At 49.6% G+C, this 18,940-nt stretch overlaps 1 protein-coding gene across 1 annotated transcript in view; it reads left to right on the top strand.

The window, feature by feature from the left end:
• Nucleotides 1-620: 620 nt before the first annotated feature.
• The window catches only part of LHX4 (LIM homeobox 4), a 43,270-nt gene continuing 24,950 nt past the window's right edge, over nt 621-18,940 (top strand). The window contains exons 1-2 of the mRNA XM_059903867.1: nt 621-696; nt 18,498-18,669. Coding sequence (XP_059759850.1) covers nt 621-696; nt 18,498-18,669 — 248 coding nt within the window. The remainder of the gene's footprint in view (nt 697-18,497; nt 18,670-18,940) is intronic.

Genomic DNA, 18,940 nt, shown 5'->3' on the forward strand with positions numbered 1-18,940 from the left:
CCGCGGCCAAGCCAGCTGCAGTATTTATACACGGGGCGCTAGCCCGCACCGCGGGGAGCAGGGGGAACGGCCCGTGAGGCCCCGCCCCGCTCCATGCGGTCCGGCCCTCCTGCCCGGCCGGCCTCTCTCGGGGCGCTAGCACCACCACTCGGGCCTGGGTCCGCCGCTCGCTGCCGGGTGGGGGGCTTGGCTGAAGGGCGGGCCTCCCTGCGGAAAGCGACGTCACGGCCGTTCCTGCAGTGTGAATGAATCAAAATGCCTGGGTGACCGCGGCCTCCTGGGCGGCCGGCACGCGAAGGGTGGAGGGGGAGGGGGAGAGAAGCGGGCGGGGGGAGGGAGGAGGGGAAAAAAGCCAGAGCTGCAGCAACAGCGTCTCCTCAACCCGGGATGTGCACCAACCCGGGAGAGCGAGATCAAAGGGATTTGAAACAGACTGAGGACTGGCTGGGGGAGGGGGCCAGGCAGCCTGTGGAATCCTCCTGTAGAGGCAGAGGGTCCGGCTTCCACCGTGACTTCGGCGGTCTGGTTGGGTTTTTTATTATTTTCAAATTTCTGAATCCAGCTTGAGCGAGAGAACGAGAGATCTCCGTAGACTGCGACTCGCTGGCTCTCGCTCGGAGATGATGCAGAGCGCAGCTGTCCCCGCGGAGGGGGCTGTCAAGGGGCTCCCGGAGATGCTTGGTGTGCCGATGCAACGTAAGACACCCCCCTTTCTCGCTGACTTAATTTGATAACAAGACGGCCGGCAGCTTTGGCCGGTTTGGGGCGGGCCGGACGCTGCGCGTAGCCTGGACCGGAGGGGACGGGCGGGGCGAGGGGCCGGCGGCCCGGGCGCAGAGGCGGTCACAGGGCAGGGGCACCAGCCAGAGTGCGTTTGAAGGGCCTGGCCCTTGGCGTTTTGGGGCCGAAAGTGAGAGCCTCCCGGATGGTGCTTGAGGCGAGCCGAGGGATACCGAACCCCGCATCCCCAGCCCATGGTTTTTCTAGGAGCCTTGGGGAGAGTGCTGTCTGGGGACAGACACCAGAGGAACGAGCTGCAGGCCAGGCCTAAGCGCTGGGGTGGTCCCCCAAACCCTCCTCCCCCGCCGGGGGAGGGGGGCTACGGTCAAAGCTCGCAGTACCGCTAGTGCAACTTCACCCCAGCTGGCGGGAAGTTGGAGAGCGCGTCCCCCGCCCCCGGGGCTGGCGGCGCAGAAGCCCAGGCCACACGCTCTGTCCCCGCGCGCAGGGCGTGCGCGCCTGGTGCGTCCCCAGCCGCTGCTGTCCGCGGCGCCCGCCGCCTGCGCCGCCAGGGACTGCTGGCTCCTGGTGAGGAAGTCCTCTAGCCATATTCCAGCTAGCCAAGGAATGAAGGGAGGGAGAAGCACCGGGACGAAGTTGTGAACTGGGGGTACAGCCTTGGCACACGCGAGAGCAGGCTCTCAGTATGGTTCGGACTCGGGAGGGGAGAGACAAGGGTGTGCTGGCGCTTTCTTTCCCGTGCCCGAAATTAGGAAGGCGGCCGGAGCTCGGGGCTTGTTTATCCTCAGGTGCGTGCGTGCGTGTGTGTGTGTGTGTGTGTGTGCGCGCGCGCGCGCGCGCAGGGATTTTCCCGGTGAGAATTTTCTCTGTTCCTTACTGGTGAACGATGAGTCTTTGATGGAGAATCTGTGCGGAAGCCAGAGCAGGTCCCGTGGCGTCGCGCTCGCTTGGCTGGCGCCGCGTGAGCCCTGGCCCGTAGGCTCGCGGGTTCTGCGGAAAGCCTCTGGGCACGGTAGAGAGAAAAAGGGCTCCCTCACTCCGCTCGCCAAGGGGCTGTGCTTCCGCCCGCGACTTCGTCAGTGGACCGGTAGCTACATCCTTGAGGTTTAAGTAAGGACTGGCTCATCCACGGAGGGTGCCTACCTAGGAACTAGGGCGCAGCAGCGCGCCCTCCTGCGCCTCGGCTCTCCATGACACGGTTTCTGCCCCGGCAGTATCTCCAAGGCAGGCTGGCGAGCGTGTCTGTCCCCTTACACCCCTACCCCGCGACTTCCTGGGAAGTTTGTGAGAAGGGACTAGAAGAGGATAGCTTCACTCAAACCTACTTAGATTGTTCCTTGACTATATACTACAGCTATCTTTTGTATCTTTTTCTGTCAACTGTTGGCAAACAGTTCCAAGTCTGCGCTGTGCCTTGGGGAATTTACCGTTAAGATGTGTCTGTGGAAGGCGTTGGGGATTCACTGACTCCTTACTACCCCAGCCCACCAAAGGCAGGGAGGGAGTGGGTTGTCAGCCCCTGCACAAACACAAACCCTGGCAAAGGTGCTGCAGCTTAAGTTGATTGTACCTCTGTGCGAGTGAGGGGAGTGTGTGAGTGGGCGAAGGTGTGTGTGACTCTTGTGCTCGTTATCCGATACAGCTGTGCTTTAATAGTTGTGGTCCATAGGTGGCCTCTGTTAGGACCGCAATGTAAGACGGTGGGTTTTGCTCTGATAGCCTTTCTTTGGATGCGCAGGACACACTCTCAGATGGTCTCACTTTTTGTTTTTCTTACTCAGAGACAACTTTGATTTTGTCGTCAGGAACTCGATTTCCTAAATTGCCTAGAACTCCCCTTCAGAGCTACAGTTCGCCAGGCCTCGGCGTCTGGGTTGGAACTGTGGAAAACTTAATGAGGTAGAGAAGGGGACTCTCATCCCAGGGTGGTCCAGTGAGGCAAGGCTGAACCAGGAGGGGTTGGCCTGTCCTTCCTTTTGTCTTGCCCTAGTTCTGTGGCCTGGGTTGGAGGAGGCACTGGCCAAAATTTAGGGGACCAATCCCTGAAGGCTTTGGGATCAGCTTTTTTTTTTTCTTTTGGGGATGTGTGTGGATTTTACCCTCCCCCATTGCAGCAGATCTGGCTTCTGGCTATTAAGCTGTTGGTGCTGGGCACTGGGGGACTGGTCCCCTCTGGCACATATACCCAATCATTTTCTTTCTTGGGGCATCAGACCCAGTAGCCTAAGAATTCCATGGGGGGGTGGACATGCCCTTGGGCCTCAGGGAGGAAGAGGGGGTAATCTCCGGCTGTGGGTGTTTAAACCTGGTAGTGGAGGAGACAACAGAAAGGCTCTCCCACAGGGGTCCCTCCAACCTGCCAACTGGAAGGGTCATCCGCCACCCCACCACCAGGTTCTGCTTCTTCACCCTGAGCCACCACAGATGGAGCACTTGGCAGCGCAGGTCTAGAGATTCCCCAACCTCAGTGCCTCTGGTGCCCTGGCCTCTAGGGGCGTTTTAGGGGTTGGAATACAGTATAGTCTTTTGCTTTGGAGGGATGGGTGAGGCGCATTCCCTTCAGGAAAACGTTAGCAAATTCTGTAATCATTTCTCTCTCTTGACGGTCTTCTTCCTTACACCCTGTACGCCCCCCCCCCCCCCGAAACACACACACAGCGCCTCCTGACACTGCTCGCTCCTGGGCGGCCTGGTCTTTGGCGCGATTGCCGTCCTCCTGCTTTTCCGCGCAGAGGTTGCGGAGCAGGTCCCGGCCTTCCCGCTCCGACAGCCCCTGGGTCGCCCGATCGGGCCGCGCCCGGCTGGGGCTTCTCCGGACAAGCTCGGGGGTCTTTATCCGTTTGAGGGGCGTAGGCCTGAGCAAGAAGCTCGGGAGAATCCGGAGGGAGGAGGCTGGGAGCAATCCGAGACCAACTTGGGGTAGAGAAATAGAACACCCCGCCCCCCGCCAAAGCTCGGACTGGTGGGCGGGGCAGCCCCCCTCCCGCCGCCTCAGGTCAGTGTTTTTTAAGGAACTCGAACCCCGGCTCCTTGCTCTGGGTGGTGGGAGTGCTCTGCAGGAGGCAACACCCTCGACACCCTCGGGGTCACATCCAGCACGCGCAGAATTCCTTGTTTTGTGGGCGCCAGTGGATAGGTTCAAAAAAGGACTTCGTCCTAAACTGATGCGTCCCAGCTACTTGGCCCACGATTTAGGGTGGCTGGTTTCTCTTGTTTCCGGCACAACCTGCCTTTGTCCGGGGTCGTCCCCGCTGCCTCCCTCAGGGCTGCCAAGGTCCGAGTCCCCACAGCGCCTAACCCTGGGCAGCGCTGGGTGCGGTGGCCTCTTAGCCTCCTCCGAACCTCTCTCCTCCCCGAATCCAGCAGTTCCCCCACGCACCTGGGTCCTGTCGGCCCCTCTTGCTGACCAAGACGTTTGGGAATAGTGAGGGACGTCCAGGGAGGTGGGCGTTTTATCCGCCCCTTGCCCTCGGTTTTGGTCCATCTCACACGTAGTCTCCCGGGGCACGCAGGAAAGGACAACGGATATCCCGGAATGCTGGCTGGAGAGCAGGCCAGCCCCGCGGGAGGAAGGAGTGATTCTCCGGGTCCAGGCTGGGAGTGGTAAATGAGAAGCCAGCCCGGGCGTCTCCCATCCCTTCCTTGTCTCCTAAAAGATCTATCTTGCGCTCATGTGAACCCCGAAGCTGTGGGGAAAGGGCATTTGATTTTGTATTTGGTAGGATCTGGGCGAAGGACTTCTCAGGACGCCTCACTACCCTTTCTTCCCTTCCTGGCGCTCCTGCGTGGTGAGGCTCCCTGCACTGGTCGCGTGAGAATCCTCGTCCCCGACCTTATCCTCTTGCAGGCCATTTCTTAAGGGTGGAGTGAACTCACTTCCCAGCGGGCAGTTCTCTCAAACTCTAGAGCAGGGATTTGCTCTTCTTCCCATTCCTGCCTTTTCTCGTGGTGCCAGGAAAAAAAAAGAAAAGAAAAGAAAACGGAAAAAAAAATATAGCGATTGAAATTCCATCAGATTCCAATACAAATACCCAAACAGCAGCCCCCGACGCCACAAACCTCCTTCCCCGCGTCACAAAAATATTGTCAGGGGCGGGCCAACTTTTAAAGTCAGACTGGCTGTCCCCGCCGGCAGATTTGGGCCTCGCGGGTTGGGGATTCAGATTCTCCAACCGCGAGGATCCCGTCCCAGCGTCGGGCCAGAGCCACGCACCAGCCAGAGGGAGTTTGGAGAAACCCGGGTGACTGCGGCCATGCCTCGCTTGGGGTGGCGGGAGGCCGAGGGCGCCCGAGGGGCGCGCTGGCTCCGGCCTCCTCCGTTCCCATGCCTAGATCGGAGAGGGCAGAGAGGGCGGAGGGGAGCCCGCCTGGGAAGCCGCAGTCTCAGGGCGCTCAGGGAGAGGAATTAACGATTTAACCGGGACAAAGAGCAGGCAGGTGGGGCGGGTGAGGGGCGAAGGTCTGCACTGAGCGGTCCCATGTCCGTGTCCAGGTAAGACGAAAAGTCGGGACTGAAGAGAGGAGACAGGACCTAACTCGAGTGGTTTCCTCGCTCGGTCGCGGTCCATCCTCGCGGAAAACCAGAGCCAGGCGGGGCCGGGCGGGAGCGGCGTCCTCGGGTCTGGGAGCGCGACCTGCGTGACCTCGCCGCCACCAGGGCAGAGCTCCTCCGCCCCGCGGGCAGGCGCCGGCCTGGGTGGCCCGGGGGACTGACGATGAATTGCATCCAAAAGCGTTTGCTGCGCACCTATGGGCGGCGCACGGTCCTGAGCGAGCCTGCCGCGCGCCCTGGGTTTTTGAGGGCTCGCCAGGGGAGGCAGGAGCGGACAGGGCGGCCCTTCCCGCGGAGCCGGCTTCGCACGCACCGCGTTCAGCCGCCCCGAGTGGAGGTCGCAACTGCGCAGGGGGCAAAAGAGGGACGGCCACCGCGCGGCGCATTCGGCATTCCTGCTCTTTGGCCCTTTCCCTGCGTCCACCTTGCCCGTTCCTCTTCCTAGTTTATTATCCCTAGCGGTCTGGGATTGGCCAAACCCGGAACCAGTTTCCTACCTGTTTGCAGCCGGGCGGACTTTTTTCGCGCGGAGAGGCGCGGCAGGTGGGAGCGCGGCCAGAGAGCGGAGACGGTAAGTTCTTTTCCGCATACCCATTTCGCACCACGAATTCGGGAAGACAAAATTAGCCCCCTACGCTGGCGGCACAAGTGTTTCCGTGACTTTTTAACCCTTAGAAAGCGGTTCTCACATTTTGGGAGCTGCTCCTCCGGCACAGAGCCTGGAGGCAGCCGGCGGTTCCCTGCGCTGCGCGCGCCCTGCCCGCATTCTCCTCTGGGCTCCCAGCCCTGCTCCCCGCGCTCAGCGGAACTTGAAGAGCGCTTGCAAGGTGGCAGGCTCAAGAGAGACGAGGTCTGTACCTGCGCAGCCGTTGTTGTAAATTAAATTCGACCTGGGGAGGGAATTGGTAACACTGTGTGCCCGGGAAGAAATGGAGCGAGTCGCGGGTTGTACCCACCATCCTACAGAGGAAGCCGCGGCTGGCCTGGCACTCGGCACAGGCTTCACTCTTTGGGGCTCAGAGGTTGGCTTCATCACGGACGAGACCTATGGTTTTTGTTTTTGTTTTTTTTTTTAAAGAAGGCAGGGCGAATGTCTTTTAAAGGATTCTGAAGGGTGAAACTAATCAGGAAGAAGAATTACTAGCAAAAGCCCGGGCGGGATGAAACCAGGAGCGGCGGGAAGTTAAAGGAAGGAATACCAAAGCTAGTTGTACCTCCCTCTTGACACGCCGAAAACAAAGCGGGGTTAAGACAAGAATGTAGGCTGAACGCTCTGGGGATTAGAGCAACGTGAGTCCTCAAGACATCTTGGGGACCGCCTACGCGACCAAATACCAGGCTCGATTTTTAAAAAATCGAGTCCTAGAGGTGAGGTGGGGGTCGAGGCAGGCGGGAAACCGGCAAAGCAATGGCTTTCCATTGAGTAGACAAAACACAGCCCACAGGGGCGTCTTGGATTTTGGACAGTGACCTGATGACCCCGCTGACCAGGTGTAGACAGCCTCAAGTCCTAAATATTTCCATTGTCCTAACACTTCCCTTTTGCCTCGGATTTTAGTGTCCTTTCACTCTGTTCTACAGTCAATTAGTGATTACTGAGCACCGCATTAGCAGACAGAACCCAGAGAGACTCAGGTGCTGGGAGGGCTGCAGCGGAGGATGGGGAGGGAGACAGTCGCACCTGCAGTCATCCAGACTGGGAAATTAGTTAACAGGGCCTCACCTTTCTTTCTATCACATTGTTAAGGAATCTCCTTCGAGCCTCTTGATTTAGTCAGTAATGGTGGATATCTTGTGGGTTTCCCTGGGAAACTAATCTCCAAATTAAGGAGTTGTGGAGGGGGAGGGTTGGTGGAGTTGGATGGAGGGACCTTGTGCCATTTCTTAAAATTAGGGAAATTTATCAGGATTCGGGCTGAGAAGCTTTGGAATGCAGAGAGACTTGGAACCAGTTTAGCTGCTGAGTGGACGAAAGGAGTAATCTTACCCACTTTGGGAAACCTAAGGTTGGAGACAGACTGAAACAGCAGTTTGCTATGGCAGCACCAGATGCATTACTGTATAGATTGCTGGGTTCCGAGATGGCTGGGGGTGGGGCTTACTTTTGTAATGGTTGTCCGCCTTTCCTCCCTTCCTGGAATGCGTTGTTAACAATGCCTGTAACCCAAATGTGAGCGAATAGGGTCTACTGTTTTTAGTAAAATTCCATCGTGGCTTGAATGTCTGTGTTCCTTCTCTCTTTCTTCTTCCTTTATCCCTTCCTCCCTCTGTCTCTTCCTTCTTTCCTTTGTGAGATCTTTGCGGGGAGGAGCATGGGTTTGTGCAGGAATTCTGAGCACCGGGGTGCCATTGGGGGTTGAGTGCCCAACAAGCTACAGAGAGGTGAGATCCATCTCTCACTGTGTTCCCAGGAGGCCTGGGAGGGAAGAGCTGTTTCTGGGTCCAGAACAGAAGCAGCCCTGGAGCTGGGCTATTGTTTGCTGTAGGAAGAAAACCTCACATGCCGCTGTGAGGTTTTACCTTTTTTAGTCCTCAACTTTACGGAACCCTGATCAAAATGGAACACAGATCAACCATTCTGAGGCACTGCAGTTGGGGGTAGGTGGGCAGGTTGGGTTTAATTGGCAAAATTGAAATTGATTCTCCCTTGGAAAATGTACTTTGAGTTAACTGTGTTAGTGGCAGACTGGAAAATCATCTTGGGAGGCAACTCCTAACTCCTGTTGTTATTTTGGTGGATTTCTTTTCTCAGATCGCCCCACTCCCCTTCCCTCTGTCAATCTGGGTCTAGTCACAGATGTTTTACTGCGGTATCTCACGCCCAGATGCCTTTAAAGTATAATTTGTTTTCATTATAATGTTAGGGGGTTAAGGGATTGGTTCTGGGAATAGCTTAATAGAGAGAAAACTTGCAGCCAAATTAATTGAAAGTTTCTTCTCATGAGGGACCAGTTGCCAAACATATGGAATATTGCCACAGAATGAGACATCAGAAAAATACATTGTGGAGATTTAGCAATGATTAAATGTGAAAAATGGGGTGGAAATAGATGTCTGCGGCATTTCCATAGACTGTCATGGATTTGTTTAATGTGATTTTTCTGTTTTATTTGCAATTACTGAGAATATTCAATATCCTACTGAAGATTACTAATTCTGTGTCAGTATATAATCTAGAAGATAATTCTATACCTGCAAATATATGTTTACATTTCTTATTTTATTTACTATGGGACTCCTTCTATTAAAATGTTATTCAGATTCAACCTTAAAATGGTAACATCAAAATTGTCTCCAGGATACTTTTGAATTTGATCTTTTATTGAAGAGGTAACTATTTTTTGAGCTAAGCAGAAGAACAAAGGAGATTTTCAAAGGGACATCAAACCACCAAATGAAACAAATAGGACCCATGGTGGGAAGGCTTCTGGAGGAGAAATGGAGGGAAAAGACAATGTTAGGCGTGATCATTTCTGATCTGAAAAGGATTTTCTGACTTCTTCCCAGTTGGAGTCATTTGTCAAGACAAAATAGAAAAAAAACTAGAAATTAGATAAGATGTAGACTGAAGTATTTTCAAAGTATGTAAGTGAATAGAATTATATTAGAGAATATAATTTACCTTAAATGTGATACCAGTATTTTTGTTTGTTTGTTTGTTTTACTTTTCCCAATATTTTTGTGGCTGGCCCAGATTACTACTATATTTAATGCTGTCATCACCATCACAAAGTTCAATAAACCTTTTATCCTTAAGTTTAAAAGAATTAATATTGGAATTTTGTGCTTCAGCTGTGTTGTTTATGAGATTATTCTTACTAGGTTATTGAGATCCCTTAAGAGGAAGTTAATAAAAAACATTTTGGAAAATTATGTTATGGGCTCTTCAAGATACATTGGTTTAGAATAAGGGAACATATAAATAAGGAAACCCTAAACTGTTCAATAAAAATGGATTGTCTTTAATAGGGAAATAGCAAATAAAGAGCCAGGAGGGGGAAGAAAACCAGACACATCTAGTTATGATTTGTCATATAAACTGCATCCTTGGTCTCAGTCCTCTGTTCCTTCAGTCACAGTTATCAGGTGATTTAAAAGGGGAGTTGTGACCAGAAAACAGGATTTTATTGTCGATGGTGATGGCAGTGACTTTGATTTGGAAAGTTTTATTTTTAAAATATGTATCAAATAACAGAACTTTTAATTAATTTAATTTAACTGTACCTCTGTTATAATCCTTAGATTTGGATATTCCAGAACTTAGGTATGAGTTTAGGCAGGCCTGGTATCATACTTGATATGTCCTGTGGCCTTACGTTGACACACTTTAGAATTAGTCATTCCCAGATGAAATCAATAAGCCCCCGTTGAGATTATTTTCCCAACCCGCCTTTTCAAAACCATCTTCCTTCTTACTCAGAGAACCTTAGGTAACAGAGCAGCATTGTCTGCCATTAATTTTTCTCCCCTTTCTATGTGGGGAAGGACTGGAGAATTCCAAGAAAAACATTTGCATAATATTTCAATTATATGTGTGTTTCCTTAAAGCCCCATTTGGCTTTTTTTGTAGTCAGTAAAAAAAACCTTAACAAATAAATAAAATTATATATTTTTGGAAACATACATTGGCCAAATGTTATTTAAGACAGAGTTCAAAAAAACTACTTACCAGCAAAAGGATTTGGGATGAAACCCACCAGACAGAGGTGGCTTTGGTGAGCACAGTTGGAAGCCTTGGTCTTCAGTCAGCCCCAGAATTTATCCCAGAGAAAAAGAGGGTTCCAGCCCTAGTTTGGCCCCCAACTGTGTACCATTAGGGAAACCCTTTTAAATGTAGATTAGAGGTTCACTTTTCTCCGGATCTCTAGGAGGAGTAAATGAGCTAGCAGATTTGCAAGTACTTGACAAAGTTCAAAGTGCTGGTAAACTTAAAGCGCAAGATCATGGTTCCGTTTTGCAGATGGAGTCACCCTCCGCGGGCTGGAGTGCTCCTGGGTGTCTTAAGAGGATGGCCAAGCCGATAGGGAGCATTGCGGGGTCTGCAAACGGGGAACCCTGGAAGCATCTCCCCTGGACCAGCTCCCTATCGAGAAAGAAGCAAGGAAAACCTTTTCCTGGGCATTAGGCTGTCAAGCCAAATTGTTTGTGAAACAAAAAGAAGAACTCTATTTGTCCAAAAGGTAGTGAAAAAGCAATGTCTTGCAGGATTCCAAAGCGGCCCATCAAAGTCCAAATTTTACAAAATATTTATCTGTTCTGAACACTATTCCTACCAGTACAGAATACCTGTCTTTAAAATATTAAAGTATTCACTAGCATTATAAGTCCAATGGAAATATCTGAAATTCTAAACCATTTTCCCAGAAAGGTGCACTTTCTTTAAATACATTTTAGAAGTCATCGTCAAGTATGTTGGTTCTAGTTTTAGTCTCTTCAGTGGAAAAAAATGTTTTTCCTCACGTTGTTCATCTTCTGTGACCAAAGAGACAGAAAACACACTTTTTCAAAGAATTAAAATCGATCAAACAAACACAAACCATTTCTGAAATGTTTCATGGTGGCCCCTGGTTCCTTGAGAGCAGTTTCTTGGAAATGAAGAAACGTTGGGTGGGGAATAAAACTGCACAATACTTATTCTATATCACCAGAGGGCTGAGGGCAATTTGATCTACCACAGACCACATCAGACCTTTGATCTCTTCCACTTCCCAGCTTTCTGAAACTTCACTAACGGAGGAATTTGGGGATTTAAAACAGAGTCCATTGTTTGGTGGGCCACTCTGAAAAACAAGCCCCTTGTACCTCCACTACGGCACTCAGGTGATTTGAGGGCTGGGCATCACGTTGTGTGTTTTATAAGCTTCCTTGATGAAGAAGTAGGTTATGGCTACAGGCAAAGGGTTTTTAGTTATTTCATATCAAATAAGAAATCGTCTCTTCACCATTGGGCATTTAGATGTCTCTAAGAAAAATACTGGAAGCCTCAAATGTTAATATGAACTCAATCCTTTCTTACCTGAATACATTACAGCAAAAGTGAAGTGAGGTCAGGCAACTGGTGGTCCTAACAGCCCCACTCTCACCATTCACATGTGGGGAGGAGACCAAGGTCTGGCAAATTTGCCCTCATTCTATGGAAGAAAGAATCTGACAGATTTCTTTATTCCAAAAAGACTGAATCTTGTAATGTTGCATTATCTGCTGTTCATACTCCGGGATAATGTTGATTAGAAAGAGTTGTACATTTTCCAGATGCTTTAGAACTAGGGGTGTGGAGGAGAGTTTTGAGTGTTTTGGAGGGGGCGGTGGGGAAAATTATATTGGGAAATAAAGAAGCATGAAATAATTTTGATACACTTTAAATATATAAATCCATCTTGTTGGTGGCTGGTCATGAAAAGGGAGAAGGGAGCTGGCCATTGAGCTTGGACAAAGGTATTATGGGGCTAAGGGTTTTATACTCATTAACTGATGTGATCACACCACACCACAACCCCAGAGACTGGTGTTATTATCTCCATTTTACAGATAAGAAAATTGAGGCTCAAAGAGGTTAAGCAATTTGTCCAAAATCATATACATGGTAGAATCAGAATCTCAGAATCTGGCCTGGGATTTATTGTAAACGATTTGGCGGACCTAAAAATTTGAAGATCTAAACTCTTAACAGAACTGAAAACTTTCAAATTCCCTCAATAGTTTTCCAAAAAGGTCTTTGAGCAACATTTTCTAGTTCCCCCTAGTTTTCTATTTCACTCACTGCCCACTCTCCCCACCGCTCCAGAGTTGGACAGCTCCCTCATTTCAGAGATGGCTTCCTTTCCATAGACACAGCTTGACTTCAGAAGAATTGGCTTTTTCCCGGAATCACAATGCCTTAGCCCTTGTATCAGGATATGTGTGTGCATGTGTTTGTGTGCATGTGTGAGTGTGTGTTAGTATCTGTGGTATATGTGTGTGTACATATGAGTATGTGTGTGTGCTAAATATGCATGTCTCAGTATATATAAATATGTGCAGGTGCGTTTGTGTCTAAGTGAATGTGGTATGTGTGGGTGCCTTTGTCTACGTATGTGTATGTCTCAGTGTATCTTTATTTGTGATTGTGTTTTCCTCTATGTGTCTGAGTGTATATGTGAGTATGTCTGTGTTGTGTCTTTGCGTATATTGTAAGTATGTGTGAATGTGTGTACATCTGACTTGTGTATGTGTCTGTGTGAGTGTGTGTGATGATGTCTGCTTGGATAGCTGTGTACACGCAGCTGTTCTCCCGGTGGGCTTAGGTCTGTGCCTTGGGCCGTGTCTCTTCTGGGCGCTGGTGGATGGTCCTGCAGATGGGAGTGTATTGTACTGTGTGGTCCAGCATCTCCACAGATTCCTTGTCTGTTCCAGGGATGTTGCTGTCTTTTCATGCCTGGGTTTACCCTCTGCAGAGCCCCAGCAGAGGGCATCACCACAGAACACTTTCCTGCAGATAAGATAAAAATTTTCATTTTAAATGAAACGACTCCTCGGATCAGGAACTGAGTTTATAGATCAAATTCTGTCTTAGTGACGGCAAGGATCTGCTTAAAGTCCAGTTTTTAAAGTAAAATTTCGTGATATCAAATACTGCATGAATAAGTTGAGTTTACTAGGGATTTGGAAATCCTCTCAAAAAAACTCCTTGGAAATTTTTGTTACGACTTTATTTCTCGTAGGAAACCTATATAACTTCTGTCCTGTTCAGACTCTCCAAATTATTTTAAAAAATCATAATTTATTGTAGGTTAAAAAAAGATTTGTTTTGTTACTCTTTAAAATTTTCTAGCTCGCTCATATTTCACACATTTATTTCATCTAAATAATTGCATGGAGCACTGTCTCCTAAAGTGTGGGGTTTGAGTTCACAGGTCCCCACCCCCTCACAGGCAGGGATGAATCTGAACTTGACAGATGCCATCAACAAGCTGGCACTTTGCAGCTGGGTGGAGGGGATCAGCCGGACAGGGGTTCCCACTCCCAGCCCTCCTTGGGCATTAGGTGTCTGTCCCCTACAACACATGCATACTCTGTCCAAAGGATGGAAATCTGTCCCTCAGACATTTCCATTTGCCTAATTGTTGGAGAGCACCAGAGGCCAGTGGCTCATCTACTCCTGTCACTGCACACAGAGCAGCTTTGAGACTATCCCTCCACCTCCATTTCCCCTCCATAAAGTGACAGGGTAGAACCAGCCAGGTGAGGTGATGTCTCAGACCCTCCAGCTCTGGGGTTGGGTGAGCCCATCTTGCACACAGGCCCAGTTGAAATCCTGGTTCCCCCGTTGTGGGACCTTGGACACTTTGCTTGATCTCTCCCAGGCTCAGTTTCCTCATCTGTAAATTGGGGATAATAACACCTCCCTCACCAAGTTGTGCGGATTGAGGAAACATACATTTAGGACCTGGCACAGTTTATAACAGGCTCTTGTTGCCTGGTTTTACTATTATTATAGGTATATTGTGGGTCTCTTAAACCATTTCTACATTATCTCTGTTTTAAAAAATGCTCTCTCTCTCAAAATCTACAGTGGAATACAGTGGGAAAGGTTTTGTTTTCTTTTAACTTAAAAAGCACCCTTAGTGTGTTCCTTACATTTTTGCCAGACTCAAGGACCCCCAGTTGGGTCCCAAGGCCTCTCTCTGAGAACCCCTAGTTTGGGCAGCCCGGCCTGTCCCTGCCAGACGCATCCCCTGCAAGCTGGAGGTCGAAAGAAATGGCTGTCTGCTGCTTTTAGTGTTGTTCCTAAATATGATGTTGCCTCAGCTTCCAAGCCTCTAAAACTCCCCTGCCCGCCCTCCCCGCATACATTAGCCTTAATGTATTCTCTCTTGAATACTCATCATATTAAGGCTCCCGGTAGATACCTTGCTCGAAATAAATTTTACGGGCATGCATCCTCGCCCTCATCCCCATGCATTTGTGGCCAGGAGGAGAAATATAACCGCTTTCCTCGGAGGCCAAACAACAATTAGGTGGGAATTGGCGGCCCTCTGGCCCGGGGGGAGGGCGGGGTGCGGGGAAGGAGGGGGCTCGCGCCCCGAGGGTCGTCCCCAGACCCCAACCCCCACCCGTCGGGCTCTCCAGGGGTTAATTTGCCTCCGCTGGCCGGCTGCCTGGCTCCTGGGACAAAGACATCCCTAGCCGGCCGTGTCCCCGGGGCCTATGGTCCACGGCGACACACAGGTCGGGCCGGGCACTCTCGGCTCCGGAGGCAAAGGTTCCTGCAGCTCGGCACCCGCCCGTCGGCACATCTTTTCCCTGAGCCGGAGGGCTTCTCGTTAGGGCTTCCTTCCCCTCCTTTTCGAAAAGATGCCTGAGCAATCTTCCTCCACACCTCCTTCCCCAAGCCCCAGCTGCCACAGCTCCGAACGCGAATTCCTGCAGGGGAGATGCACACCCTTTCCCGCTTAATGGCCAGGTTTACCTGTGTTGTCTGCACCGCTTGCCCAGGCTGGACTTATAGCACAGGAGCTCCAGCTTATCCTCCCCTCACTCCCTATAGTCTCACCTCTTCTTTCCCGACCTCCCAGCTGGTAAGGGCCCTGCTCTCGGGACCCTCCCTGGCCGCTCCAGGGGTACCAGTCCCTGATGGTCCCTGGAGAGAGGCAGGCGTGTGGTTGAACGGGCACCTGCCTGGAGGTGCCAGGCACGCCCCCCAAACCACGGCATAGCTGCTGTGTGGTGTGGGCCCTCTCTGAACCTCCGCAGGGGGGTCTTGACATCTATGTGGGGATTCTCGGTGGGAGTTCAATGAGGTCAAGCCCAGGATCGTGGGCCCCTAACTTTCCTTACTCTCAGTCCAGCGGCACCACTTCGAGCACCTGGTTACTGCAGTTGTCTTATCTCCTAATAATAGCAAACCTTTACTGAGCACCTACTGTATACCAAGTCCTGTCCTACGTATATTGATTCATTTACCTTGACAACAGTTCTACCAGGTACTATTGTTATCATCACCCCACTTTTTCAGGTGAGAAAACTGAGGCAGAGAGAGGCAAAGTAATTTGTTCAATCTTAGAAAGCAGAGCCAGGATACAAAATTAGGCAGTCTGGCTTCAGAATCCGTGGTCTTCATCTGTGTCCTACCTAGCCCTTCTTATCTGATGGAAATTCGTGTAGCTGTCATGTGTTTAGCACTTTTCTGGGACTCCCTGGTAAGTACGTATTGGTTGAACAATTTCTTTGTCAAGGAGGAAATGTTTTGGGATAAAAAGAAAATCCCATCTGAACTGGGACAGGTACCAAGTGTCCAGGGCTACACATATCTGGTAGTTTTCATGGGGCATTTTGGTCTGAGAATCAGGTCAAAGGGCAAGGAATCTAGTGAGTATGACTTTCGGGCAAATGGTTGTGGCTGCCAAGACCATGAAGGGAACAAGCTGTGCTGGGGTTTAATTGGGTCCAAGATAGACAATTGTGTGTACAGGGCTAATGATGACAGTTAGCGAATGTCCCAACAGTGTGTCTATAAGTTTTAGATACAGATGACTTAATACTTGAGAAAGCTTTCTCTCTACATAGGTTTAGATGTGCTTAAATTTTCCCCCTAATGCTTTGAGACTAATTCCCTATTTCAACACTTTAAAATTATATCACAACCAACAAACTTGTTATGAATCGAGAAACACTAGATTCACGAAATCTCACGAGAGATTTGGTTTTACTACTTTTGTTGACATTTTGGGGTGTGCAGGAAAAACTAGTGAAGAACTGTTTCAAGTGAGCTTCTTAGAGAGGATTTGATCAGTAATTTATTTGGTGAAAAATATCTGTGGTGTTACTCTTGTGTGCCAGACATTGTGCTAGGCACGGATGATACAAAACTGAGAAAGAGATGCTGTTCCTGCTCCTTGAGGATCTCACCTTCTGATGGGAAAGACGGTGTGTAAAAAAAACAATTAGCAAAAATGCTATTTATAATAGAGGTAAGAAATCCCAGGGTTACCAGTCTCATGACATGCTATATCACGAGGCTACCATAGGAGGCCAAATACTTGCACTTTTATGTTTTTGTTCTTAATATTTGTTACCTTCCCTTTTTTGAGGAAAAGGACCAGGGAAAATGGCTAGAGATGCTAGCACTATTTGTTCATCCAGCTGTGAAAGCCTGACCATTTTGAAACTAATTCAGTGACTCAAAATACTATCAACCCCCTGAGCAATCCCTTGGTAGAGATGGGATGGCAGAGAAACAGACCTTGGATAGGAAGTCACCCAGCACAGGAACAGGGTGCGGTAGTGGTTCAGGTTCAGTTGCAGACAACAGAATCCATTTTCACTATTTAAGTGGAGAGTGATCAATTACCAGGTATGTAGTAGATGACTTTTAACACAATGGAGCCAGTTCTGGGCCAAGCTGCTGGGAATAACTCCCAGCCCCCAGAATGTTGTTGCTTCTGCCATGATTGCTCAGGACATTAAAGCCAGAGAACCCTGTAGCCTCTGCCATGATCCACACCAGCATAGTGGGAGCGTGCCTCTTGGCAGGCTCCATTCAACTCGGTTCTGAATTCAGGTCTCTTCTAAGTTCATCCGATTGGCAGACTCTAAATCACTTTTGGAACCCAAGCTGCAAGGGGATCTGGAAAAGCAGTTTCTAGTTTTCCTGTCTGCAGTACATGAAGGCATATTAGTTGGGTATGTTGATCGAGTTAATCAATGGTATCTTTTGCATTTCATTAAAATGCTGAGATTCTCTCTCAGGAGACTCTCTCAAAATACTGAGATTCTCCAATGGACAAAGGATTAATCTCCAAAATATATAAACAGCTCACGCAGCTCAACATTAAAAAAACAAACGACCCAATCCAAAAATGGGCAGAAGACCTAAATAGACATTTCTCCAAAGAAGACATACAGATGGCCAAGAAACACGTGAAAAGCTGCTCAACATCACTAATTATTAGAGAAATGCAAATCAAAACTACAATGAGGTATCACCTCACACCAGTTAGAATGGGCATCATCAGAAAATCTACACACAACAAGTGCTGGAGAGGGTGTGGAGAAAAGGGAACCCTCTTGCACTGTTGGTGGGAATGTAAATTGATACAGCCACTATGGAGAACAGTATGGAGGTTCCTTAAAAACGTAAAAATAGGATTACCATATGACCCAGCAATCCCACTACTGGGCATATACCCAGAGAAAACCATAATTCAAAAAGACACATGCACCCCAATGTTCATTGCAGTACTATTTACAATAGCCAGGTCATGGAAGCAACCTAAATGCCCATTGACAGACGAATGGATAAAGAAGATGTGGCACATATATACAATGGAATATTACTCAGCCATAAAAAGGAACGAAATTGGGTCTTTTGTAGAGACGTGGATAGATCTAGAGACTGTCATACAGAGTGAAGTAAGTCAGAAAGAGAAAAACAAATATCGTATATTAATGCATATATGTGGAACCTAGAAAAATGGTACAGATGATCCAGTTTGCAGAGCAGAAATTGAGACACAGATGCAGAGAACAAACGTATGGGCACCAAGGGGGGAAAGCAGCAGGGGGTGGTGGTGGGGGTGGTGGTGGGATGAACTGGGAGATTGGGATTGACATGTATACACTGATGTGCATAAAATGGATAACTAATGAGAACCTGCTGTATAAAAAAATAAATAAAATAAAATTCAAAAAAAAAAATACTGAGATTCTCTCTCCAGGAATACCTTCAGGCATGGACTTTGGTCACTACCCACCCCCAACATATCATTTGCTTTTTATGCCAGATGGCCTCTCAGTCCATGCTTAGGCAGGGCTTACTTTAGAGGCTGAGGTTTTTAGCACAGATTCTACCCAGTAGTGAAAATGTCATAGAAATAAAGGTGAATGTTATTGGGTCTTCCTGGCCATTGGCTGTGGAATTGCAGCTGGCAAAAGTGGAGTTAGCTGATGCTGCTAGCCTTGTGGTGCTCTTAGAAACAGGCAACCTCTTTGGGTCAAAGCCACCCAAAGCCAGGCCAGCAAAGCATGGATTGGATTTCAGTCCCAACCTACTCCTTTGACCAGGCACCTTTGTGCAGTGTACAACCTGTACAACTGTATGTGGCAGCCCTGGGGGTTTGGCTTATGTCCTTTCCCAAAACAAGCAGAATGAGAAGGCATCCAAACAGCACCTGGTTAGTGGTGCTGTACAGAAGTCTTACATTGCCTCTCTCTCCTCTCTCCACAGAGATCCCCCAGTGTGCTGGCTGCAACCAGCATATCCTGGACAAGTTCATCCTGAAGGTCCTGGACAGACACTGGCACAGCTCCTGCCTCAAGTGTGCAGACTGCCAGATGCAGCTGGCTGACAGGTGCTTCTCCAGGGCCGGGAGCGTCTACTGCAAGGAAGACTTCTTCAAGTAAGTCAGAGCTGGGGGGGTGGTGCACCTTGCTCTCCTTGCCCTGATCTAACTGCCTCTCCCATGCCGTGAGGGGGAAGCTCTCAGTAAGGCAGAGTGGGGAGGGTGGGGGTCCACCCTGGGTGGGGTGGGTGAATCCTGGTGCTGAGAGGCTGTTCCTCATTGAGGGCCCCCTTTTGATCACCGGCCCCATCACCTCCTGAGGCCCAGAATCTCGGCCTCACTTGAGCTCTGCAAGGGCCCTGGGTGGGGAGCCAGCAGGAGGCAAGAG

This window comes from Balaenoptera ricei, chromosome 1 (assembly GCF_028023285.1).
Source record: "Balaenoptera ricei isolate mBalRic1 chromosome 1, mBalRic1.hap2, whole genome shotgun sequence".
Classification (NCBI taxonomy): domain Eukaryota; kingdom Metazoa; phylum Chordata; class Mammalia; order Artiodactyla; family Balaenopteridae; genus Balaenoptera; species Balaenoptera ricei.